This window comes from Bombina bombina, chromosome 3, assembly GCF_027579735.1.
Source record: "Bombina bombina isolate aBomBom1 chromosome 3, aBomBom1.pri, whole genome shotgun sequence".
Lineage (NCBI taxonomy): Eukaryota > Metazoa > Chordata > Amphibia > Anura > Bombinatoridae > Bombina > Bombina bombina.
Genome location: NC_069501.1, coordinates 1,086,582,453 through 1,086,610,036, shown reverse-complemented (window position 1 = coordinate 1,086,610,036; position 27,584 = coordinate 1,086,582,453). Strand labels below are relative to the sequence as shown.

Sequence of the window (27,584 nt, the reverse complement as noted above, 5' to 3'; positions counted from 1 at the left end):
TGCAAATAGCAAAGACAACACTTGGTAGAGCAAATTACAGAACCCACATGGTGTAGAGCACTGAGGATACAATGAAGAGCAGATTGCACACATTGAGGCCTATTTATCATATTTCTGTCAGACCTGATCCGACAGTGCGGATCAGGTCCGACAGACATCGCTGAATGCGGAGAGCAATACGCTCTCTGTATTCAGCATTGCACCAGCAGCTCTTGTGAGATGCTGGTGCAACGCCGCCCCCTGCAGACTCGCAGCCAATTGGCCGCCAGCAGGGGGGTGTCAATCAACCCGATCGCACTCGATCGGGTTGAATTCCAGCGATTCCTGTCCGCCTCATCAGAGCAGATGGACAGGGTTATGGAGCAGTGGGGCCTCAAGCTCCATTCGGAGCTTGATAGATAGGCCCCATAGTGAAGAGCACACCATGGGGCCGGTTTATGAAAATGCGAACAGACATGATCCGCTGTAGCGATCATTTCCGCCGCATATCGGAAAATGCCGACAGCATTTTAGCCTTTACGCAACTTTCCATTTCGCACTCAAGAAATTACTTTTGAGTGCGGAATTTTCTTTGCTCCTGTATTACAGGTTGTGCGGTCCGGCTATTACGATAGTGTTATAGTCTATACCACAGCGATCCATTCTGCTATCTGAGATCAGTAGTTAATGATTTTGTGAAACAATTTTTTTTCACAAAACTCATAACTATAATGTTACAAAGTACACTAACACCCATAAACTACCTATTAACCCCTAAACTGCTATCCCCCCGCATCGCAAATACTATATTAAATCTATTAACCCCTTATTCGCCGCCCCCACCACATAGCCAACACTAAATAAACCTGTTAACCCCTAATCTGCCGACCCCCCACATAGCCAACACTAAATAAACCTATGAACCCCTAAACCGCCGACCTCCCACATCGCCAACACTAAATAAACCTATTAACCCTTAAACCGCCGGCCCCCATATCGCTACTACTAAACTAAAACTATTAACCCCTAAACTGCCATCCTCCACAACGCAATAAACCTAATTACACTATTAACCCCTAAACCGCAATCCCCCACAACTCAATATACCTAATTAAACTATTAACCCCTAAACCGCCATCCCCCCACAACACAAATAGCTAATTTAATCACTAAGCTCACTAACATAACACCCCCTAAATTAACCCCAATTACATAAAATAAAGAAATGCTAAGTTAAAATTAAAATAAAAAAATCCTAACATTACTTAAAAAAACAAACTAAGGTTAAATTAAAATAAATCCATCTAAAATTACAAAAAATAAAAGTCTTTACTAAAATAAACCAAAATATAAAAAATAAAAAAATTTAACTTTATCTAATACCCCTATAAAAATAAAAAACAAAAACAAAATAAAAACACCCCTTAATCTAACACTAAGCTACCAATAGCCATTAAAAGGGCCTTTTGTAGGGCATAGCCCTAAATTGATCAGCTCTTCTACCAAAATAAAGTACAAGTTACCCCCTAAAAGTAAACCCACCCAAAAAAAACTAACACTAAAAAAACCTGAAGAGGCATTTGTATGGGCATTAAGCTCTTTTGCTGCCTAAAACCCCCCCCCCCCCCCAAAAAAAAGCCTAAGGGGCCTATCTATCAAGCTCCAAATGGAGTTTGATGGCCCGTGTTTAGACCGCTGCTCCATAACCTTCTCCGCCTGCTCTGATGAAGTGGACAGGAATCGCCACAATTCAACCCGATCGAGTACGATCGGGTTGATTGACACCCCCCTGCTGGTGGCCCATTGGCCGCGATTCTGCAGGGGGCGGCGTTGCATCAGCAGCTCTTGTGAGCTGCTGGTGCAATGCTGAATACGGAGAGCATATTGCTCTCCACATTCAGCGAAGTCTTGCGGACCTGATCCGCACTGTTGGATCAAGTCCGCAAGAACTTTGATAATTCGGTCTCTAAATCTAACCCCCAAATAGGCACTCACTGTTCCTGAAGTCCGGTGGAGAAGGTCTTCTTCCATGCGGCGACATCTTCATCCAGCACGGGGACTTCTATCTTCATCCAGGAGAAGGTGGCACGGAGTGAAGGTGGCCGCGGAGCCATCCAGCGTGGAGGATCCTCTTCATGCGATCGATGGCGCACACTGAAGATTGAATGCAAGGTACCCGTTTCATATTTGGGGTACCTTGCATTACTATTGGCTAAAAATTTAAAATCAGCCAATAGTATGAGAGCTACTAAAAACCCTATTGGCTGATTTCAGCCAATAGGATTTCAGTAGCTCTCATCCTATCCCTGGATGAAGATAGAAGAGGTCCCCGCGCTGGATGATGATGTTGCTGCCTGGAAGAAGACCTTCACCGCCTGGAACAGGACCTTCTCCGCCGGACTTCAGGAACGTTGAGTACCTATTTGCGGGTTAGACTTAGGCTTTTTTGGGGGGTGAGGGTTTATTTATTTTTTTTAGATTAGGGAATTTTTTATTTTAATGGGCTGCAAAAGTGCTTATTGCCCTTTTAAGGGCAATGCCCATACAAATGCACCTTTAGTGGCAATGGGTGTCAGGTTTTTTTAGTGTTAGTTTTTTTTATTTTGGGGGTGGGGGGGTTACTTTAAGGGGGTAACTTGTACTTTATTTTGGTAGAAGAGCTGATTGCTTTAGGGCAATGCCCTACAAAAGGCCCTTTTAAGGGCTATTGGTATCTTAGTGTTAGATTATGGGGTGTTTTTATTTGGGGGGGCTTTTTCATTGTTATAGGGGTATTAGATTAGGTTTACTTTTTTATTTTTGATAATTTGGTTTATTTTTTATGTAATTTTTAACTTTTATTTTTTGTAATTTTAGATATCTATTTTAATTTAACCTGTTTGTTTTTTTCACACACAGAGTGCCTCTCTCTGCATCGGATGCTTAAGAAAGGGTATTGCAGGATACCTTGGTCCTTAAGGGGTTAAATTAATGTTAGGATTTTTAATTATAATATTAACTTAGTATTTTTTTATTTTATGTAATTGGGGTTAATTTAGGGGGTGTTAGGTTAGGGGCTTAGTGATTAAATGAGTTATTTGCATTGTGGGGGGGGTGGCGGTTTAGGGGTTAATAGGTTTATTATAGTAGTAGCAATGTGGGGGATGACGGTTTAGGGGTTAATAGGTTTATTATAGTAGTAGCGATGTTGGGAGTGCGATACTGCTCATTTTTTTGCGTTATATACGCACCCTGCTTAGCGCACAACTTGTAATCTCTGTGTTTATTAATTAAATGAATGGTATAGATGGAGCTAATCTTAATAAGAGATTTGAGAAGTGAATCTTAAACTAATGTGTAGTCCAAGGGGCATATTTATCAAAGTGCGAGCGGACATGATACGATGTAGCGTAACATGTCTGCTGCACATCGATAAATTCCGACAGCATATGCTGTCGACATTTATTATTGCACAAGCAGTTCACCAGAACTGCTTGTGCAATACCGCCCCCTGCAGATTTACGGCCTATCGGCCGCTAGCAACAAATATCAATCAATCCTTTCATATTCTATCGGGTTGATTTCTGTCCGCCGCCTCAGAGCAGGCGGACAAGTTATGGAGTAGCGGTCATTCGGAGCTTGATAATTCGGCCCCCATATGTCCAATAAGTGAAACATTAGTGTCTTAATACCTAAAGGTGATCCTCAGAAATTAGTAATATCCAAAACCTTAATCCATAGTAGACTTAAAGGGACATGAAACCCCAAAAAATTATTTCATAATTCAGATAGAGAATACAATTTTAAACAACTTTCCAGTTTACTTCTATTATTTAATTTGCTTCCTTCTCTTGTTATCCTTTGCTGAAAGGTTTAATTGGTCAAGCTCAGTAGCAGCAGATAAGCTAGGTTCTAGCTGTTGATTGGTGGCTGCATAGCTTTATGGATTGTGATTGGCTCATCCATGTGTTCAGTTAGAAACCATTAGTGGTATGCTGCTCCTTCAACAAATGATACCAAGAGAATGAAACAGATTGGGTAATAGAAGTAAATTAGAAAGTTGTTTAAAATGTATTCTCTATCTGAATCCTGACAGAAAACTGTTGGGTTTCATGTCCCTTTAAATAAGACTTCACATATAGTGCACTATAAAAACAAAAAGTTAAAAATTCAAATAAAATTAAAAATAAAAATAAAATAGAAAAATATATTTATATGTAGGTAAAGTGTAGGAGGCCCATTTATCAAGATCGCCAGAAACAGCAGTTATGAAGCAGCGGTCTAAAGATCGGGTTGATTGACACCCTCTACTGGCGGCCGATTGGCTGCAAATCTAGAGGGGGCGGCGTTGCACCAGCAGCTCACAAGAGCTGCTGGTGCATTGCTGAATACGGAGAGCGTATTGCTCTCCGCATTCAGCGAGGTCTGTCGGACCTGATCCGCACTGTTGGATCAGGTCCGACAGACCTTTAATAAATAAGCCTCTAGATATTTGTGTAGTCCTTGGTGAAATTGTGCAAATCCACTATGGATAACCTAAAAAGGGAAAATAAACAAAAATGTGCAAAATCTCCTCAAAGTGTAAGCCAAATAGAGATTTGCTTACCAGTAGGAAAACTCAAGCATCAGTCCTTTTATATCTGTCAACGCATTTCATCCCAGCTTGGGCCTTTATCGCTCTGCTCACTATCTGCTACTCTCCTCCTCTCTTTTTGCTTCCTCACATTCCCGTTTACAGGACTTCTCCGGACTGGCTTCCATCCTGGAGCTCCCTGCCTCGCTCCACAGGACTCTCCCCTAGTTTTAACAGCTTCAAGCGCTCCCTATAGACTCTGCTGTTCAAAGATGCATACAACCTACACTAACCTTTCTTAACTCCATTGAACCCCTTGGAATGTAAACCTATGAGCCCAGCTTTTTGTAGATTGCCTTCATAAGAGCCGACTACAAAAGTGCAACTCTCGGCAGGGCCCTCTACCCATTTGATCCCTATAAATGTTATCTTGTATACCGCCTATGTTTATAGCGCTGCAGAATCTGTTGGCGCTCTAAAAATACCTGATAATAATAATAATAAAAGGACTGAGACTCGAGTTTTTCTACTGGTAAGCAAATCTCTATTTGGCTTGCACTTTGAGATTTTGCACATTTTTGTTTATTTTCCCTTTTTAGGTTATCCACAGCGGATTTGCACAATTTCACCAAGGACTTCACAAAGATCTAAACTTTACCTACATATATATATATTTATTTTGGATTCTACTATTTTTCAATTTTAATTTTGTTTTTTTAAAAATGTTTTTGTTCTTATAGTGCACTATATGTATAGACTTAAAGTGAATGTAAATTTAGATGATTAAGTGCACGTTTTTTTAAAATCCGATTAAAAACAGGGCACTTAATTCATCAAAATTTACATTTCACTTGTGTTGTGAAAATACCTTTTAATCTTGACAGCTGCTCCAGCGATTCCCCGGTCGTCGCAAGCCACTTCATACGTCAGAAATGACGGATCGGTCATCCTCCAATCACGGCTTCCCCCCCGTGGGAATCAGTGTCTGATTCAATGCCGTGATTGGAGGAAGCTGGATTCCTCATTTTAGACCCAGGCTGGCTAATGGAAGTCTCCACCTTGGAGAACTAATAGACATTAGACAAAAGGTTTGGGTGATACAGGTTTTCTGTGAGGGTTTCATCCTGTTAAAACAGAGCCTGGGAGACTGTGCCTTAAAGGGAAACACACAGTCTGTGTGTGACTACTATTCCATTGGAGACTCCATAATACTGCGGGAGGATAGCTTTCTGGACAGCTGATAAAGGTCCAGCAGGCGTTTGTGGCACTTCTCAAGTGCATTATAATTTGTAAGTATAACTGTTTGCTGCGTGTGCAAAGACCCAGTACCACTGATTGTGCACTTTTGGCGCCCTCTTCTTTTCTACCTATCTACTAGACCCGGGAAGAGGCTTTGCGACAGGAAGGGGAAGTGATGCAGCGGCTTTCAAGTCCAAAAGGTAAGTATTTTCACAACACGAGTGAAATGTAAATTTTGATGAGATAAAATGCCCCTGTTTTTAATCAGATTTTTAAAAACCGGGCACTTTATCTCACTTTAAGTCTACTATGGATTAAGGTTTTACTGATTTCTGAGGATCACCTCACTTATTGGACATTTGGACTACACATTACTTTAAGATTCACTTCTCGAATCTCTTATTGAGATTTGCTCCATCTTTACAATTTATTTAATGTTTTTAAGCTGCTACAATAAATGTAATTATTTATATTTGTATTTATATGAATTGCCTGGTATCATACTTTAGCCTGTAGGCGCTCCTATTAGTTATATGTTATTCTGATTTCTATTCTGGGTCTGTTAGGTGACCTTTAATAGCCTTTATGAGAACTTAGGCGCTGTCAACTATACATTTTTAGTCAGAACTGAATATGTACAGTGCAAAGCACACAGTACAGAATGGATATTGCTGATTCAACCATGAACATAGTATGCTGGTACAGCTCAGAGCACACACAGTACAGTGTAGAACACACTGGCAGCACAGCCTGTATATCTCTGGGACTGTGGTGAGCTGTGACTCACATAAACCTTAGTTTAGTACAAGTTGTAAAACCCTTTCTGCATAATAACACTCACTGTATTCACACACTACCAACTGAGAAGATGCGCTACAAAATGTCTTTCCTTCTGAAAAAGGCAGTCCGTTTGGACTATGCACACACTGCACATATGTGATTGGCCAGATGACACAATACTTGTTGCTACATGCCCAAGAGTTAAAGGCTAGAGAAAGACACAATAAGGAGTGTGAAGGAAGAGGGGGAGGAGACAGTATGGCCAGAGACAGTATTCTTTTTTAAAAGATTTTTTTGCCATTCCGGCTGCTGTATGTGACAAGGTGTGCAGGATGCTGAACTGCAAACATACTAAGGTATGCATTTATGTTGTCTAGTGTAGACTGCCCCTTTAACTAGTTCCAGATCTGAAAGTGTATGTTTGACAGTTGGATGGATTTGAGAAGGTTCCCTAGCAGCCTTGTCTCCTTGTTTTGTTCACAGATTTTCTTTTTTACCCCAGCATACAAAGGTGAACCTGCATATTTCTAAATATTGATTCGCTATGATGTACTTCTATCTAGGTTGGTCACATTTTTATCCACAGGTTTACACACTCTTTACTAATATTTTAATGTTATTCTGTAGGTCCTGTTGCACTGATGATAAGTGGTGGCTTCGGAGGACTTGCCTTATGGCTTGTTGTGTATCCAATTGACTGTGTCAAATCCAGAATTCAAGTCCTTTCCATGATGGGTAGACAAGCTGGGTTTATAAAAACATTTACAAACATTGTGAAAAGTGAAGGTAATCATCTGATTTATAACAAAGTAACTTGCTGTCTACATGGTCCTTACACTTTGTCTTCCTCTTCCCACAGGTGATATCAGTGGTCTCTTATAAAGTTTCAATTGCTTAATATTTACAAATGGGAGTTAAGTACAATTATAGATCTTGAATGTCTATCTATTTATCTATCAATATATCTATCTATGTTGTCACAAGTCACTAAGAATGTTTTTGATGCCCAAAGAATTAAAGAGACACTGAACCCATTTTTTTTTCATGATTCAGATAGAGCATGCAATTTTAAGCAACTTTCTAGTTTACTCCTATTATCATTTTTTCTTTGTTCTCTTTATTTGAAAAAGCAGGAATGTAAGCTTACGAGCTGGCCCATCTTTGGTTCAGCACCTGGGTAGTGTTTGCTGATTGGTGGCTAAATGATAATTGGAGTAAATTAGAAAGTTGCTTAAAATTGCATGTTCTATCTAAATAATGAAATAAAAAATGAGGTTCAGTATCCTTTAAGGAGCAGGTTTAAGCACTTTTTAGTTTTTTTACATTTTAGAAAGAAACAGGCGTTAATTGGCTGTGATATGATCTAACTTGATTTACATTTGTTTATGTTGCAGGAATCTTGACATTATATTCTGGACTGACACCTACCCTGATCCGTGCATTCCCAGCCAACGGTGCTTTGTTTTTAGCCTACGAATACAGCAGGAAGCTAATGCTAAAGCAAATTGATTCATATTAACATTTGGTTAAAACTGGGACCATTTTTGTCCTCTCAGGGTTGTACTGCAATATTGTGCCGGAAAAGACTTTTCTCATATTACTTTTTTTCTCCATGTGGGAAGAGACATTGGGGACGTTTTATTAAGCTCCGATTGGCCGCGAATCTGCAGGGGGCGGCATTGCACCAGCAGTTTACAAAAACTGCTGGTACAATGATAAATGCCGACAGCATATGCTGTCGGCATTTATCAATGTGCAGCGGACATGATACGCTAAATCATATCATGTCCGCTCGCACTATAATAAATATACCCCATTGTTACTAGATTTTAACCAGTGTACGGTTTTTATATTGGTTAATTTTTACAGAATTTACTTGAAACCTATTGATATAAACTATGTATGGCATTAATTTGCTATATAGAAGTCAGTAAGCATACATGTTTATGACGTAATCACGCTTGTATTAAAGAGACATAACTGTCTATGAAGTAAATACTATACAGGGCTATATAGACCTACCATGCTAATGGTCTGATCTTTCAATCAGAAAAAGGCTACTTTAACCATTTATAAAACACAGATGAGCACCATGTGCATGTGCCAGTGTCAGCCTCAGAGCTTACAAAGCCGCTGATTGGTGGGTAGGCTACTTGCACTAGATCATCTGCTAATTAAACTAGCGTATGAGAGTGTATTGACCTATCAGCAGCTAAGTACACTCTCCTATCAGCACCAGCTTTAGAGTAGATATCTAGTTTTAAAAATACATTAAAAACATTGCATAGTGCCTTGCAGCAGTACAACCACAGTATTCACCTCATGACCATCTAACTGTCACAGATTTCATGTTTCCAGATTTCTAATAAGGTGGGGGGACCATACCTCTTCATGATAGAGTAGAGGGGTTTGTCCATCCATCCAAGTTTAGTGCCCCGGAAATGGCCTAGCAATCAAGCCATGGATTCTCTAACATTTTATAACCCTTCTTATTATCACACTTTTTCATATCATAGTTTTATGTATTGCGGTTTTCATCCAGTTTTAAAACACAAATACATGGCCTGCTCTAGATGGGTGGATGTTGGTTATGTGCCTATTTATACGCTATATAGCCAAAGCTATGTGGACACCGTTACTAATTATTTAGCTCGTGTTTCAGCCACACGCATTGATAACAGGGGCCTATAATCCAGCACATAGCTATGAAATCCATATAGACAAAGGTTGTCGTAGAATGAGTCGTACTGAACATCTCAACGACTTTAAATGTGGCACTGTCATAGGATCCCACCTTTTCCACAAGGCAGTCCGGCCGCTGAGTGTTAAAGGGACATTAAACCCAAAAAATGTCTTTCATGATTCAGATGATTCAGATAGAGAATACCATTTTTAAAAAGTTTCCAATTTACTTCTATTATCAAATTTATTTCATTCTCATGTAATTCTTTGTTGAAGAGATACCTAGGTAGGTAGCGTGCACATGCCTGAATCCCTACATGACAGCAAATAGTGTGGCCATCCAGTGCACTTGCTAATGTATAACATTGTTGCAAACTGCTGCCATATAGAGCTTCAGACACGTGCACACTCTTGAGCTTACATTTCTGCTTTTCAAATAAGGATAACAAGAAAACAAAGAAAATATGATAATAGAAGTAAATGAGAAAGTTGTTTAAAATTTGATGTTCTATCTAAATCATGAAAGAAAAATAATGGGTTTTATTGTCCCTTTAATGCACGGGGCACATGAAAAATAACCTATCATTTTGCATCACTCATTACCAAACAGTCTCTGGAAGCAACATAAGCAGAAGTGTATTTTAGGAGCTTCATGAAATGTGTTTCCATTGTGAGAAACTTTACACAATGCTCACATCAATATATATATTGTGCAAAAAGAGGCTGCTCCCAGGTGTAAAATCACAATAGCACAACCTATGGAGCTGTTGTTCGTTCCTAAGAGAGTACTATATATATATTTATATTTATATATATGCACACGTTTATGATATACTGTAGATAGATATATAGATAGATATAGATATAAATACATAGCTTTAGGGGGTTTTCCATTCATATGAAAATGTAGTTTTTACTAAACTTTATAAACTGTGTTTTTATGTAGAGCTTTTAACAAATCTACACATTGTTTTAATTTAGGACTATTAAGAACAGTAAACTATGGTAGACATTAGATTATTTACATAACAAAACAACTATATATTGAACACAATAATTATGAACCTTGTCATTAGTTATTTTCCTTACAGAATTTCAGGTTTTCTTTTTTTTACATTAAAATGATTTATTACAGGTACAAATCCATAATTCCAAAATCCAGACTTTTTCATTACATTATGTTTTTCTACATAAATTTGTTAAAAATTATAATTTCCCTGCCAGTGAGTCACAATCTTCTCTGCCTGCCTGTTTGGTTTTCTTTTGTGATCTAAAATACAAATGCCAATCAATATTTATTTAAAACAACAACTATTACCTGTCTGATTACAGTACTGTACTATTGTTTGATGGTACTATGTATACTAAAGTATTACAAATGATAAAAAAACTAGCTTCAGATTGCAGGTATAAGCTGTATTGTGTAAATATTGCCTGAATACGATATGGTTGATTACACTTGGCCCATCCCATTCCCAAAGTGTCCCATTTTATAGATGCAAATATATGATTATTATAAAATCCAAACCTTTTTGACTCCCAATAAGTTTGGATAAAGGGTTTTGTGCCTGTATTTATATTCTGTTTCCTAGCTAAAGTAGCAGCTTGGTCTTTGATTATCCAATAGGGTGATGTAGAAGGATAGTTAGCAAAATCTATTTCAGCTGATTTTTTTTTAATAGCTAAACTTCATTATTTCCAGATGTATTTATCCAACCTTACATTATGGAATTGAAGCTGCTTTTCTATAGGGAGATCACATTCCTAAAATACACTACTCCTATGTTTAGTATACATTACTTTTCTGTCAGTTATATAAGTGAGCAAACTTCACCTACATACAGCTGGCAAGATAAATAAGTGAGACTAGCAATCGTAAAATGCTTAGAGCATATCATGAGAATTGTGAGAGAGCTTCAGACATAACCTGGGATCTCCCCTAATCAGTCCAGAGAACTCCCTTGTCTCTCCCACTTTCTGAAACTGTCAGTTTTATTTTACGATAGAACAAATACAAAGTGCAATGTAAATTGTAAAAAGATACACAGAAATATACAAAGTATGATACTAATTTGTTAAAATGACACAGAAACTTTTAAAGCATAATCAGAACTTGTAAAGTCACTGCTGTATAGAGTCTAAATGCATTAAAATGCAAAACAGAAAGTGCAAAGTGTAATAAAACTTAAAAGACCCAATCTGGTCTAAAATAAAATACACGCACAAAGTGTAAATAAAACAAAACTCTCATTCCATGCAGCTCTATATTGCACTAGTCTGTTCTTCACGTAGAGAAATGCAGGGAACTCCCCTTAGAGAAATATAGCAAATTCTTGTGAAAGACCTTGCAGTGCTCGAGGATCATTTTAGATCATCTCATCTGAGCGGAGAACTTTATGGGGGTATCTGTCATCTCTCTGGGACTTCCAGGTTACGAGTATTCAGTGAGTTTAGCCCCTGTAATGTATGCACTATAATTTCTTTCCAAGATGGAGAATCTTTGATTATTGGGGCCTCAGTGTGTATTTATGTTCCTATACGTGATATATTCCTAAATATATTGCTGTGTTAACATATATGGCAGACAGCCAATAACTGCTTATTTTCAGTAAATCTAAAATATAGCAGTGCATCATTTGTTTATGACATGGAAGTCAAATAAACTTTCATGATTCAAACTATTAAAACAAAAAAACCTTCTGTCATCAAATTTACCTGTTTTTCTTGATGACCTTTACTGAAACTTAGTGTATTTCCATGAGAGCATACTGAGATAGGCACAAGAGTGTGCACTATAGGATTGTTAGAATCATTTTAAACACTGCTGCAATATAATGCTCAAGATATGCGCACGCTCCTGAGACTACTCAGTATACTGTCATGGAAAAGATTTATTTTTTATCAAAGGATATAGAGAAAAAGAAGTAATTGTGATAATACAATTGGAAGCTTTTTTATTATTGGAAGCTTTGTCTAAATCATGCAAGTTTAAGTTTGAATTCTGTGTCCCTTTAATATTCTACTTGCATTGTGTGCTATTTGAAGGGGCATTGCTATAAAATGCATTTTTCCTTTATGTGTTATCAATGGCTTTTTATACCAGCTGAAGAGTATTAAATATAAGAGGAATTGCTCATTTATGTTTAGTTTTGTATTTGAAATAACTGTTGGGACTCAAAACTGACAACAACCATACAGAACCATTCTAAACGTGTTTGTAGGAAAAAATAAATAAATTGTATTTTTGTTATGTCATACACCTGTAAACTAGCATTGAGTATCAAAAATAAAAATTCCAACTCATTACTTGTTTTGTATTTTAAATTTGGGATATAGTAATAATGAAAATTGACAGGCCAATAGTAAATAAATGTCCAGGAAAGGACCCAGAGGCTGACAAGTGGCAAATTTTGTCACTGTCCCAACACACTGAGTAAAACCCAGGCCTTTACTCACAGTGTACAACAGAGGTATGTGCGCAACAACGCACAGGTACACAAAAATGGCAAGGTAATAGAGAATGAAACCTTTTATCAGGAGTAGGCGTTTCGTCCCTCCATGCCAAAAAGCCCCACCGTCAGACCCAGTGGTCTCCTCCAACCCACAGGTATGTATAGACAGTGGTATAGATAAGGAAATAAAATGAACTCCAATAAAGAGATGTAATCAATATTTGCAGAAGAATACCATGCACAGCCTTAATGTAAGAAGTAAAAAGTAAAATATTTATTTGTATGCATTTAAAAGGACAACTCATGGAGTAGCGGTAACTGATGCATTTCGCACGAATCTCGCACTTTCTCAAAGATAGATTGGGACATGTGTTTCCTATCTTAAGTAGCCACAACATTCTGTCTCCAATCATGACGTATATTCTTTAAGGCATAAGAGCAATCCAGACTGCCCATTCTGAGCTTATAGATGTAGATTAACTGTTTCGTCCTGTCTGGTGTGCACAAACGTCAGAAAGATTTCAGCAACACAATAAAGTAGACAAAACATAAATAAAACAAAAACACTGATTAAAAGACACTTAAACTACATCAATCCAAGTGATCGCTTTTGATATTATAACCTTTACATTGCATCAATAACAGCGCAACTTCATATTTGTAACAATTCAAATGGATAGAGGCATAAAGGGAAAAAGCGAATCACAATTACAATGATTTGATAAGCATAAATATAGGCATAGACAATCCACTCTACTAAACGTGTCATATAAGTATTTGTATTTTGTTATACATCCAGAAGGTACTGTAATTCATGAATCTGAAACATATTTATGTGAAGATTTGTATTAGTTACTTATGTTTCCAAACAGAGCTATAGGGGTCCAGTTATGAAGCAGCGGATGCTGCTTCCGACCCACTCCACTTCAGGTCCGCCTGAAGCTGAAGTTAAAAAGCAGTGGGTTGATTGACACCCCCTGCTAGCAGCCGATTGTCCGCAAATCTGCAGGGGGCGGTATTGCACCAGCAGTTCACAAGAACTGCTGGTGCAATGATAAATGCCGATAGCTATAGCGGATCATGTCTGTCTGCACCATGGTAAATATACCCCATAGTATGTACTGAGTAATATGATGAATATTTGAATTTAGATGGGTATTTGGAAAATATATATATACATTGTTAGGGCTGCAACACATTCGGCTAGATTACGATTCTTGCGTTAGCCTTAAAAAGCAGCGTTGAAAGGTCCCAATGCTGCTTTTTAACACCCGCTGGTATTACGAGTCTGGCAGGAGAGGGTCCACCCCTCACTTTTCTTCCACGACTCGAGCTTACCGCAAATTCCCTTAAGTCAATTGCGTATCTTTTCAATGGGACTTGCCTAACGCCGGTATTACGAGTCTTGGAAGAAGTGAGCAGTAGACCCTCTCCTGTCAAGACTCCTACCGCATTTAAAAGTCAGTAGTTAAGAGTTTTATGGGCTGACGCCATAACATAAAACTCTTAACTAAAGTGCTAAAAAGTACACAAACACCCATAAACTACCTATTAACCCCTAAACCGAGGGGCCCCCGCCACATCGGAAACACTTAAATTAAAAGTTTAACCCCTAATCTGCCGACCGGACATCGCCACCACTTTAATAAATATATTAACCCCTAAACTGCCGCACTCGCCTAGTTAAATTTTATTAACCCCTAATCTGCTGTCCCTAACATCGCCGTCTAAACCTAACCCCCCCTAACTTAAATATAATTTAAAATAATCTAAATAAAATTACTACAATTAAATAAATTATTCCTATTTAAAACTAAATACTTATCTATAAAATAAACCCTAAGCTAAGGGCTATTTGTAATTTAGTATAGGGTAGGGATTTTTATTATTTTGGGGGGCTTTTTTATTTTATTAGGGGGATTAGATTAGGTGTAATTAGTTTAAAATTCTTGTAATTATTTTTTTATTTTCTGTAATTTAGTGTTTGTTTTTGTACTTTAGTTTATTTAATTTAATTGTAGTTAGTTTATGTAATTAATTTAATGATAGTGTAGTGTTAGGTGTAATTGTAATTTAGGTTAGGATTTATTTTACAGGTAAATTTGTCTTTATTTTAACTAGGTAGCTATTAAATAGTTAATAACTATTTAATAACTATTCTACCTAGTTAAAAAAAATACATGCTTGCCTGTAAAATAAAAATAAACCCTAAGCTAGCTAGAATGTAACTATGAGTTATATTGTATCTAGCTTAGGGTTTATTTTATAGGTAAGTATTTAGTTTTAAATAGGATTAATTTATTTAATTGTAGTAATTTTATTTTGTTTTATTTAAATTATATTTGTTAGGGGGGTGTTAGACTTAGGGTTAGACTAGGTTTAGGGGTTAATAAATTTAATATAGTAGCAGCGATGATGGGGGCGGCAGATTAGGGGTTAATAAGTGTAGAAAGGTGGCAGCGACATTGGGGGTGGCAGATTAGGGGTTAATAAATATAATGTAGGTGTCGGCAATGTTGGGGGCAGCAGATTAGGGGTTCATAGGGATAATGTAGGTGGCGGCGGTGTCCGGAGCTGCAGATTAGGGGTTAATAATATAATGCAGGTGTCAGCGATGTCGGGGGCAGCAGATTAGGGGTTAATAAGTGTAAGATTAGGGGTGTTTAGACTTGGGGTTCATGTTAGGGTGTTAGGTGTAGACATAACTTTTGTTTCCCCATAGGAATCAATGGGGCTGCGTTAGAAGCTGAACGCTGCTTTTTTGCAGGTGTTAGGTTTTTTTTCAGCTGAATCTGCCCCATTGATTCCTATGGGGAAATCGTGCATGAGCACGTTTAGCCAGCTTACCGCTACCGTAAGCAACGCTGGTATTGAGGTGATATGTGGAGCTAAATTTTGCTCTACGCTCACCTTTTTGCGGCTAACGCCGGGTTTAAAAAAACCTGTAATACCAGCGTTGTCTTAAGGGAGCATTTAAAAAAAAAGCTCGTTAGCAACGCACCCCTGTTAACGCAAAACTCGTAATCTCGGTGATTGTTAGGTATATACTTAGTTTAAACATTTGCAATGAGCAGCCCCTACACAGCGTTTACATATACCAAATTCAGTCCATATAAGTGATGTATATATATGATTGCAAACCTTTATATGGTAGGTGTTACAAATAATAATAATAATAAAAAGCCTAGGATATGTGGAATCTAGATGCATGAGTTTAATTGTTATTATTTATACTCCTATATATAGGAAACAAAAGAGGAAGTTGTTTAAAGACCCTGATATAGATCTATGACCCATCTGGAATTTATAACATGGGGTTCTTTTGTTCCAAATTTGAAGATTCATTGTACTTCTCTGTCTAGGAGTTGTCTATATCTCCCCCTGTCTTGCTAGCTGGGATAAAATCAATAGCCTGAAAGAGAAGTGTTTTTTCTTTTCCTTGTGATAAAAGAAGTGTTTGCCAACAGGGGGTTTTGGTGGATGTCTGTCAATGGAGGTGAGGTGTTCACGGATCCTATCCTTTAGGTTACGACTGGTGGAGCCTATTTACTGCTTGCCACATACCCCACAGGTTATGAGGTACACAACATATTGTGAACAACAATCCAACTTGTATTTGATACAGTGGGCAAAATGTGTTGATTTTAAATTAGCCTCAGAACCAGTTATGCAGTGCAAGCAGACATTACAATGCCTTCCACATCTAAATAATCCTTTTCTTGTTAGCCAGTTTTCACTGCATCGAGTTTCATTATTTATTGTATACATATTTGATGACTTTACTCCCAATAGTGGGTGGTTTTCTTGAGACAAATGTTATACCTTCCTTTAAATTTGTTTACATTGGGGGTCTAGTAATAGGATGCCAAGATTTTTTCTTATAATGTTCTGGATTTCTCCAAACTGACTACTATATTGGGTAGCAAAGTATATATTTGATTCTTTTTAAGTATTGCAAGACTTTTTATGTTTTTTGTTTTTCTGTTGTTGTTTTAGGAGGGAATCCCTATTTATTGTAGCAACTGTTTTTCTCATATTCATTAGATTTGTCCTGTTCTAAGTCTTCCTACAAGCTCCATAGAGTGTTTGTTATAAGTCTCAAGATCAGTACATACTCTCCATATTCTAATGAATTGTCCTTTTGGGATACCTTTTTTAAGATGCTGTGGGTGGCACAAATCTGCCATAGTTTCCTGCTATTTGTTTTCTGTATAGTTCTGTTTTGTTTTGTTTGCCAGTCAGTTGGACATCCAGGTATTGTATTATGTTTTAATCTATCAAATAAGTAAAATTTAGGTTAATCTCGGGGGGCGGAGCCAGCTTCAGAAGAGATAGGACGTATACATTTTGAGCTCCTGCAAAACCATCAGATATTAAGCTTATAATACATTTAATTTATACTCCCTAACAACAGTAGAGTTCTTCTCTTATAAGGAGGAAGGCAACCTTTTTATAACTTCTGTTTACTGCGGCCTCCAGCATCTTTTCTGGCACCTGCACAGCGACGACCTAACAGACATCTCCGTGTGGCAGCAGGGATTACTTGATCTACAGCCATAACCTATTTTACTCTAGACCCTGGACTACACCACCAAATATGGCAGGCTTCACTGAACTAGCACAGGAGTCGCTACGGACACTGATGCAGCAGATGGACAATAACTTTCATGATCTAAAACTTGTACTAAGAGATCAATGTCACACAGGAACTACTCCTCTATCTAAAATGGCGGCTCCTACAGATCCCGACAAGTGCGATGAGACCTCGCAGTCTAATAACAGTGCACCAGCATCAGTGCCAGAGATGCCGCGGACCTGCATAGAATTTTCAGTACAAGACGTACGTTTAGGTGCAAAGAGGAGCCTGGAAGTGAAGAGGGGTCCAGTCCTATTAAAGCCGGATGGAGGTGAGCTGAGTGTTGGGGATAAAATGCTGCAGATCGCTACTACCCTGCTTTTGACAGATGTCTATTTCCCTGAGAGCTGGATTCCGGATTTCAGAGCAGCCCTGGATGTCTTGCAGGCTGATGACTTTCGGAGACCGTTCATTGCGGCAGGGTCATTGCAGGGTGCTTACCGTAAAGATTTAACGCTACCAAAAATTGCTATGGGGGATTTACACTCTTCACCTGAAAGGGGGAAATACCCAAATCCCATCCAAATTTCAAAAGGTCTTAGAGGGTCATGGCGATGCCCGGTACTCCTACACTTGGCAATGGTAATAAAAGATCTAAGCCGCTTACTAAGTTGTTCACAGAAGCCAGTTGCAGATCTCCCCTCAGAATGGCAAACAACATGGAGGATCATCAGGGAAATAGCTGAATGCCTTGAACTCTGTATTTTTTTTGCTCACAAGTTCGGTGTAGGCTGAAAACTCCCTTGCTATGAGAACATTCATTTATCATACCGTACATAACTCCAAATGGTGTGATGTAGCCTGTAAATGTTTATGTTCTCCTAGACACATACCTATTTGAAGTTAACGTAGTTTATGTCGACCCTCAATGCTTGCTTGTTTTGTCCCTCTTTAGAGTGACTTTATATTTCTATGTTCAGTTAATATCATTAATGATCTAGAGCTGGTATGACTGATTGTAAGTGAGATTGCATTAGGCTTGACCTATAGTGAGTATGCACAGCATACACATGAAGGCTACTTATGTGGCACTATATAAGACACTCTCTTATCCACTTTAACTTCATGCTGACTTATTCTTTACATGAGCTTTAATGATATTTCATGTTCCCTAAAATGTATTTTTGCCTATATAAAATTCTAATATCCTGTTAACCCTTAACCTGGGGTCTTCTCTCTTTAGATTATTATTAAGTAACCCCGCCCCCTTTACAACTTGTTTAGCGATAGGGTTTGCTGATGACTTCTCACTATGATTTTTATGCTGCAGCCATGTTAGTAGCTGCCGTTGCAATTTCACATATGATAACTTAACTGACAGCGCATAGATCAACTCCAGTTATTTGCAGTTTGTTTTTTATTTTTGTTAATATGATATCTCATTCTCTCCATCTGCTCATAATTCCTATATGTTGTTACCCGTGTTACCCATGTGTGAACTGCTAGTTGTGTTATGTCACTTCTGAAATATTTAGCAAGTTCCCTATTTTTGAGTTATTTTAAACAATTCTTAGTATGCAGCCCAGACTAAAGTGTTCCCTAGGTTGAGATGCAGGTTGACTCAGTTTCATATGTGGTTCACTTGATATTTGGTATTGTAGCAAATTATTACTATGCCTATCCTCTCACGCTCCTTTCCCAGCCTGTCCTAGACGACATATCTTTGGTTATGATGCGTACCATGTAAGGATGAAGTATAGTCTACTAGAGCCTCTACATATACTTGAGAGTTCAGAGTACTGCGCAATCTGCGGTAGTTGGCGTCTTAGTTAACATTATGCTAGTTCCCAAGCTGTTTATTGTACAAGAGACATTTATCATGTAGACATTAACGTCTGCGATATCAGAGTATAAGTGTCATATCCTGACTGTTTATATAAATACTTATAATGATAAGACTGGTGATACCCAAAAGTTAGCTCTAGGGAGAAATTACTGTTAAACTTGTCCCCGTAAGTTTACATATAGTAACAAGTCTTATATGGGACCCCTCGTATATGGGCATATATTATGTATAGTAACGAGTTTAATACAGGGCCTTTAGCATATAGATTTAACTTGTGTGCAGTTATAAGTGTTGTATTGAGCCCTACAGTATAGGGATGTAGATTGGGTATAGCAAACGGACTAACACAGCGCCCCCAGTTTAAGCTAGCAATAAGTCTAATATAGACATTTTTGGCCTCTGTTGAAATTTTTAGTACACGTATAACCCTTTAAGTACGGCCTCCAAAATGATATCTGCCCCCACCAGTTTCATGTGTCGTTCTCAGACAGGTCACTTCTTTCCTTTTTCTTATCCTAAGCTCCTTGGGCACAGCGTTCCTGCTCATTTAATCCCTGAGATAAAGATTTTTAAGCTTTGCATGATTCTGTTGTTAAGTCTGTTTGAACTTCACTCGAATGTATATGCTCTCAAAAATGCCTACGTCTAGAAAGTTTCTAATTTCTCTATAATTTTTACATCTAATTCCTATAGTGATACACTAGTAGATCAATGGCCAAGTCCCTAGAGCATAATCTCCTAATCCATGTGGAAGTATACTAGATAGCCTTAACAGAGAAAGAACCTGGCTGCCATATATCATATGGAACATTATCTATAACCCTCAAATAGAACCTAATATACTGACATATAAACGGGATTCTATGGAAATGTTGTGCCCTTTGGATACACCTTATGTTGCTCATCACTATACTCTGAGTGAACCCTGTCCCTGCCTTTCGACTGAATATACAAGAACTTATTTATTTGATGTATGCCCCTCTGTTTATAGAAGGTGACCTTTGTTTACTCCCTCCGCTTTCAGAACTTGACATTTTGCAGGACTCCGCCCCTCATTCCCCCTCCCCCTTTATTCCACTGTGAGCGGCTCTCGCCCGCTGAACTTCCTTTCCCCCTCCCCGCTAACTTGGTCCAAAAGTGGCCAAATAAAATCTAACCCCCAATTGCCTCAAACGTTGTCCCTTTAACAGATTAAATAAATGTATAAACAGCAATTTGGGGACCATTTCCATCATATATAAAAAAGAGGTTCCATTTCCATTACCATCTATCTCCACTCAGGTTATATTTGTCTAATAATTGTACTTTTGTTTGCTGGATTCTGATTGTAAATTTCGTTGTTTATAATGACAGTGAAACAAATACTTGACACTGTTCTTTATCATATAGATATGGTTCTGATTTTCTTCCAGAGATGTACAAATTTCATGCCCAGAATGGGTTTGTCTTTATCTCTCTGATATGTTTTAGGGTATATAATTACTGATATATCCTTATTGTCAATGGATGAATATTTACTGTAATGTGCTTTACAACCTCAATAAAAAATATATTTGAAAAAAAATAAAAAAAATAAAAAATTTTAGGTTAATCTCATTAGAGTTTAGATAGTCTACAAAGTGTTTTTCCTGTGTTTCAGTACCTCTCCATATTATTATAAGATCATATGTACCTGGCGTTAACTTGTATCAAGTCAAAAAAAGGATTTAATTCACCATTGATGAATGAGGATTCAAACCATCCAAGGAACAAATTTGCATATGAGGGACAAATTTTGCCCCCATCGCTGTGCCACGGGTTTGTAAATGATAAATGTAGTTGAAGAGAAAAAAATTATGTGTTAGAAGGAACCTAAGTACCTCCAAAATGAATTCAATTAGGTCTGAACTGTAATTACTTTTTAATAGTAAATATTATTCCACTGCTCTAAAACCCAGGTCATGGGGGATCCAGGAATATAGAGATGAGACATCAATAGTCAGTCACTTGGAGTGGCAAAACCAGTCTTGTCTTTCCATAATATTAATTATGTGTGTGGTATCTTTCACATAGCTTGGCATTGCGACTACAAATGGCTGCAATATATTGTCCAACCATTCACCTAGGTGTTCTCCCAAAGATCCAATGCCCGACACTATTGGGCGACCGGGTGGATGGTTGGGGTCTTTGTGTACCTTAGGGACCAATCTACAGTGATATGGTAGCTTGGGAGAATGATGAGACTTTATGTAACAGAAGAGCAGTTAGGCTGGTTACAACAGCACAAGCAAATCAGAACCACAGACCCCTATACAGAGGGTAGTTAGGGACAGGCAAAGATCAGGATCTAGACAAGCAGAAACAGTATCAAATCTTAAGGCAAAGGTGAAAGTAGTCTAAAAGTCTGTAACGGGCAGCAGGCAAAAGGGTTATCCAAAAACAAGGAGAGTGGTCAACTAAATGTAGCCACCAATCAACAAGCGCTACCCAGGTTCTAAACAAAAATGGGTCGGCTCCTAAGCTTACATTTTTGCTCTTTCAAATAAAGATACCAAGAGAACCAAGAAATATTGATAATAAGGGGCCATAAATATCAAGCTCCGAATGGAGCTTGATGTCCCTGTTTCCGCACGAGCCTTTAGGCTCGCCGGAAACAGCAGTTATGAAGCAGAGGTCTTAAGACTGCTGCTCCAAAATTGGTCCGCTGCCTCTGAGGCTGCAGTTTGCAATCTGCTCAATCTTATACGATCTGGCTGATTGACAGGGCGGGGGTGCGAATCTGCAGGGGGCGGCATTACAAAAGCAGTTCTGGTGAACTGCTTGTACAATGTTAAATGCCGACAGCGTATGCTGTCAGCATTCAGCAATGTCTGTCGGACATGATACACTACAGCGTATCATGTCGGACAGACAATGATAAATTGCCCCCTAAGGGTAAACTAGAAAGTTGCTTAAAATTGCATGCTGATTTTTGAAAGAAAAAATTTGGGTTTCATTTCCCTTTAAACAAGTTAGTGTACCGGTAAGAACGTAAATGTGCTAACCCAACGCATTGCACCTGTATAGTGTAGGCAAAAAGTAAATAGTAACCAGCACGTTACTATGGATGTTGCTGCCTGCTTGCACATGACTTAGCAATCTAAAAGTGGCAGAGCACCCTGACAAAACTACATAATGATAAAATGATGATAAAAGTGCAGTACTATGCTCTTATTTTTTGTTTTATTGCTAAATGTGAAATATACACTATGGGCCCGATCACATATTTGGCGACGTCCGCAAAACCCAGCGTTGACATTTTTATTTTGAATCAAGCGATCACTTATACGGCGTAGCAGACAAGTTACGCGCTTTTTTTTCACACGTCGGCCACAGTTTTTACTCCCATAAACTAACATAGAACTGGGGTCTCTGCAACAACATGGTCTATCTAACGACTTGCCTTGGGTGTGTGTTTTTTGTTGTTGTTTTGTTTTCTTCTTCCCCATTTTCCCCCATCTAAAATAGAAACCTATTTAATGATATTGGCATCCACCAAACTAATCCCCTAATAAGACCCCAAATAGTGGTGGTCTACTAGATACTTAACTCTACAAACGACTAGGCTATTTTATTGGTGGCTATACAACCCTTTTTATATTTTTTGGACTGCACATAGTATGTAGATTTCATTGAAAGCTAAACATATTTTTGTAAGGAATTACATGATCCCGATTGGCATAGGGTAGTATAACATTCTGTAACTCTTTTTAACGGTGTATTTATTGGAAAGGGAAAAAAACAAAAAAACATTTCTGTAGTAAGGGCTTTGTACATAAATATCGCCACGCCATAAAGGGTCTGGTGATTGTTAAGGTATCAGGAGTGGCGAATATATGCTTGATTTTAATAATGAGATATACCTAACATTGCGTTTTCTCTTCTTGAAATTCTTGGAAAAATTATTATTTGATTATTAAAATGTATTAACCTCTAATCTGCCACCCACCACATCGCAATGTCTATTAAAAGTTATTTACACCGAAACTGCCAACCCCCCACAATGCAAAGTACTTAACCCCTAATCCGCCAACCCCCAAATGAAAACACCTAATTAACCTTTAAAACCCCTGATCCGCCAACCCCCTCAACGCAAACACCTAATTAACCTATTATTCCCTTATCCCCCAACCCCCCACAACGCAAACTATCTAATAAAACTATTAACCCCTAAACCGTCAACCCCCACGACGCAAAGTATTAACCTAATAACTAAGCCCTCTAACCTAACACCCCCTAACTTAGCCCCAATTAAAATACACTTAATACGAACTTCATTAAAAAATAATAATTACAAAAAATAAAAATTAAAAAAAAACTAACATTACACAAAATAAAAAAACCTACCATTACACAAAATAAAAATAAAAAATAAAAAAAAATATTACAAGAAATAACAAACCTTGGTTAGTGCTTGCTGATTGGTGGCTACATTGGCTACACCTATCAGCAAGCGCTACCCAGGCGCTGAACCAAAAAAGGACAGGCTCCTAAGCTTAAATTTCTGCTGTACAAATAAATGGCTAGATTACGAGTTTTGCGTTATGAGGGGTGCGGTGCTAACTTGCACGTTATTGTCACCGCTCACTTACCTACAGCGCTGGTATTACAAGTTTTCAGAGACCCGGCGTTAACAGGCAAGAAGTGATCGTAGATCAAAATTGAGCTCCATACCGCACTCCAATACCAGCGCTGCTTAAGGCAACGGTGAGCTGGTTTTACGTGCTCATGCACGATTTCCCCATAGACATCAATGGGGAGAACTGGCTGAAAAAAAGCCTAACAGCTGCAAAAAAGCAGCGTAAAGCTCTGTAACGCAGCCCCATTGATTCCTATGGGGAAACTAAATTTATGTTTGCACCTAACACCCTAACATGAACCTAAACACCCCTAATCTTACACTTATTAACCCCTAATCTGCCGCTCCCGACATCGCCGACACCTACATTATACTTATTAACCCCTAATCTGCCGCCCCCCACATCGCCGCCACCTACATTATACTTATTAACCCCTAATCTGCTGCCCCCAACATCGCCGACACCTACATTATACTTATTAACCCCTAATCTCCTGCACCCAATGTCGCTGCAACCTACCTACACTTATTAACCCCTAATATGCCGCTCCGGACATCGCAGCCACTATAATAAAGTTATTAACCCCTAAACCGCCTTACTCCTGCATCGCAAACACTAGTTAAATATTATTAACCCCTAATCTGCTGCCCCTAACATCGCCACCACCTACCTACATTTATTAACCCCTAATCTGCCGCCCTAAACGTCACCGCCACTATACTAAAGTTATAAACCCCTAAACCTAAGTCTAACCTAACCCTAACACCCCCTAACAAATATAATTAAAAAAAATCTAAATGAAACCTACTATTAATAACTAAATAATTCCTATTTAAAATTAAATACTTACCTGTAAAATAAACCCTAAGCTAGCTACAATATAACTAATAGTTACATTGTATCTAGCTTAGGGTTTATTTTTATTTTACAGGCAAGTTTGTATTTATTTTAAATAGGTAGAATAGTAAGTAAATTGTTATTAACTATTTACTAACTACCTAGCTAAAATAAATACAAATTTACCTGTAAAATATAACTTAACCTGTTACATTTAAATTAATTACACCTAATCTAATAGCCCTATCAAAATAAAAAAAGCCCCTCCAAAATAAAAAAAAAAACCTAGCCTACAATAAACTACCAATAGCCCTTAAAAGGGCTTTTTGCGGGGCATTGCCCCAAAGAAATCAGCTTTTTTACCTGGACAAAAAATACAAACCCCCCCCAACAGTAAAACCCACCACCCACACAACTAAACCCCCCAAATAAAAACCTAACTAAAAAAACCTAAGCTCCCCATTGCCCTGAAAAGGGCATTTGGATGGGCATTGCCCTTAAAAGGGCATTTAGCTCTTTTTCAATTGCCCAAAGCCTAAACTAAAACTAAAACCCACCCAATAAACCCTTAAAAAAACCTAACACTAACCCCTGAAGATCCACTTACAGTTTTGAAGAGCCGACATCCATCCTCCACGAAGCCGGGAGAAGTCCTCAGTGAAGCGGCAAGAAGTCCTCAACGAAGCCGGGAGAAGTCTTCATCCAAGCCGGCAGAAGTGGTCCTCCAGACGGGCAGAACTCTTCATCCACACGGCATCTTCTATCTTCATCCATCCGGCACGGAGCGGGTCCATCTTCAACACATCCGGTGCAGAGCATCCTCTTCTTCCGACGACTAAAGACGAATGAAGGTTCCTTTAAGTGACGTCATCCAAGAATTCTATCAGCCAATTGGAATTAAAGGTGACAAAATCCTATTGGCTGATGCAATCAGCCAATAGGATTGAGCTTCAATCCTATTGGCTGATCCAATACACCAATAGGATTGAGCTCGCATTCTATTGGCTGTTCAGCCAATAGGATTTTTTCACCTTTAATTCTGATTGGCTGATAGAATTCTATCAGCTAATCGGAATTCAAGGGATGCCATCTTGGATGACGTCACTTAAAAGAACCTTCATTCGTCTTTAGTCGTCGGAAGAAGAGGATACTCTGCGCCGGATGTCTTGAAGATGGACCCGCTCCATGCTAGATGGATGAAGATAGAAGATGCCGTCTGGAGGAAGACTTCTGGACGTCTGGAGGACCACTTCTGCCTGCTTGGATGAATACTTCTCCCAGCTTCGTTGAGGACTTCTTGCCGCTTTGCTGAGGACTTCTCCTGGCTTTGTGGAGGATGGATGTCGGCTCTCCAAAACTGTAAGTGGATCTTCAGGGGTTAGTGTTAGGTTTTTTAATGGTTTATTGGGTGGGTTTTAGTTTTAGATTAGGCTTTGGGCAATTGAAAAAAAGCTAAATGCCCTTTTAAGGGCAATGCCCATCTAAATGCTCTTTTCAGGGCAATGGGGAGCTTAGGGTTTTTTAGTTATGTTTTTATTTGGGGGGTTTGGTTGTGTGGGTGGTGTGTTTTACTGTTGGGGGGGTGTTTGTATTTTTTGTACAGGTAAAAGAGCTAATTCTTTGGGGGCAATGCCCTGCAAAAAGCCCTTTAAGGGCTATTGGTAGTTTATTGTAGGCTAGGGTTTTTTTATTTGGGGGGGCTTTTTTATTTTGATAGGGCTATTAGATTAGGTGTAATTAGTTTAAATATCTGATCTTTTTTATTTTGTGTAATTTAGTGTTTGCTTGTTTTTGTAATTTAGGTAATTGTATTTAATTTAGGTAATTGATTTAATTGTAGTGTAAGGTTAGGTGTTAGTGTAACTCAAGTTAGGTTTTATTTTACAGGTAAATTTGTATTTATTTTAGCTAGGTAGGTAGTAAATAGTTAAAGGGACACTGTAACCAAAAAAATTATTTCGTGATTCAGATTGAGCATGAAATTTTAAGCAACTTTCTAATTTACTCCTATTATAACATTTTCTTCTTTCTCTTGGTATCTTTATTTGAAAAATTTTTACAGGTAAGAATTCTATCAGCCAATCGGAATTAAAGGTGACAAAATCCTATTAGCTGATGCAATCAGCCAATAGGATTGAGCTTCAATCCTATTGGCTGATCCAATCAGCCAATAGGATTGAGCTTGCATTCTATTGGCTGTTCAGCCAATAGGATTTTTTCACCTTTTAATTCCGATTGGCTGATAGAATTCTATCAGCTAATCGGAATTCAAGGGATGCCATCTTGGATGACGTCACTTAAAGGAACCTTCATTCGTCTTTAGTCGTCGGAAGAAGAGGATACTCCACGCCGGATGTCTTGAAGATGGACCCACTCCGCGCTGGATGGATGAAGATAGAAGATGCCGCCTGGATGAAGACTTCTGCCCGTCTGGAGGACCACTTCTGCCGGCTTGGATGAAGACTTCTCCCAGCTTCGTTGAGGACTTCTTGTCGCTTTGCTGAGGACTTCTCCTGGCTTCGTGGAGGATGTACAGGTAAAATAGCTGATTTTTTTGGGGCAATGCCCCGCAAAAATCCCTTTTAAGGGCTATTGGTAGTTTATTGTAGGCTAGGGTTTTTTTATTTTGGAGGGGGGGCTTTTTTATTTTTATAGGGCTATTAGATTAGGTGTAATTAGTTTAAATATCTGATCTTTTTTTTATTTTGTGTAATTTAGTGTTTGCTTGTTTTTGTAATTTAGGTAATTGTATTTAATTTAGGTAATTGATTTAATTGTAGTGTAAGGTTAGGTGTTAGTGTAACTCAAGTTAGGTTTTATTTTACAGGTAAATTTGTATTTATTTTAGCTAGGTAGGTAGTAAATAGTTAAAGGGACACTGTAACCAAAAAAATTATTTTGTGATTCAGATTGAGCATGAAATTTTAAGCAACTTTCTAATTTACTCCTATTATAAAATGTTCTTGTTTCTCTTGGTATCTTTATTTGAAATGCAAGAATGTAAGTTTAGATGCCGGCCCATTTTTGGTGAACAACCTGGGTT

The 27,584-nt window shown here is 38.3% G+C and overlaps 1 protein-coding gene across 2 annotated transcripts in view; it reads left to right on the top strand.

The window, feature by feature from the left end:
• The window catches only part of LOC128654470 (mitochondrial ornithine transporter 1), a 137,682-nt gene extending 125,147 nt beyond the window's left edge, over positions 1–12,535 (top strand). The window contains exons 6-7 of one of the 2 annotated variants that reach the window (XM_053708398.1): positions 7,178–7,336; positions 7,945–12,535. In XM_053708398.1, coding sequence (XP_053564373.1) covers positions 7,178–7,336; positions 7,945–8,069 — 284 coding nt within the window. In that variant the 3' untranslated portion in view covers positions 8,070–12,535. Of the gene's footprint in view, positions 1–7,177; positions 7,337–7,409 lie in introns of both variants that reach the window. The other variant, XM_053708399.1, reaches the window with a different exon arrangement.
• The last annotated feature ends 15,049 nt before the right edge of the window (positions 12,536–27,584 follow it).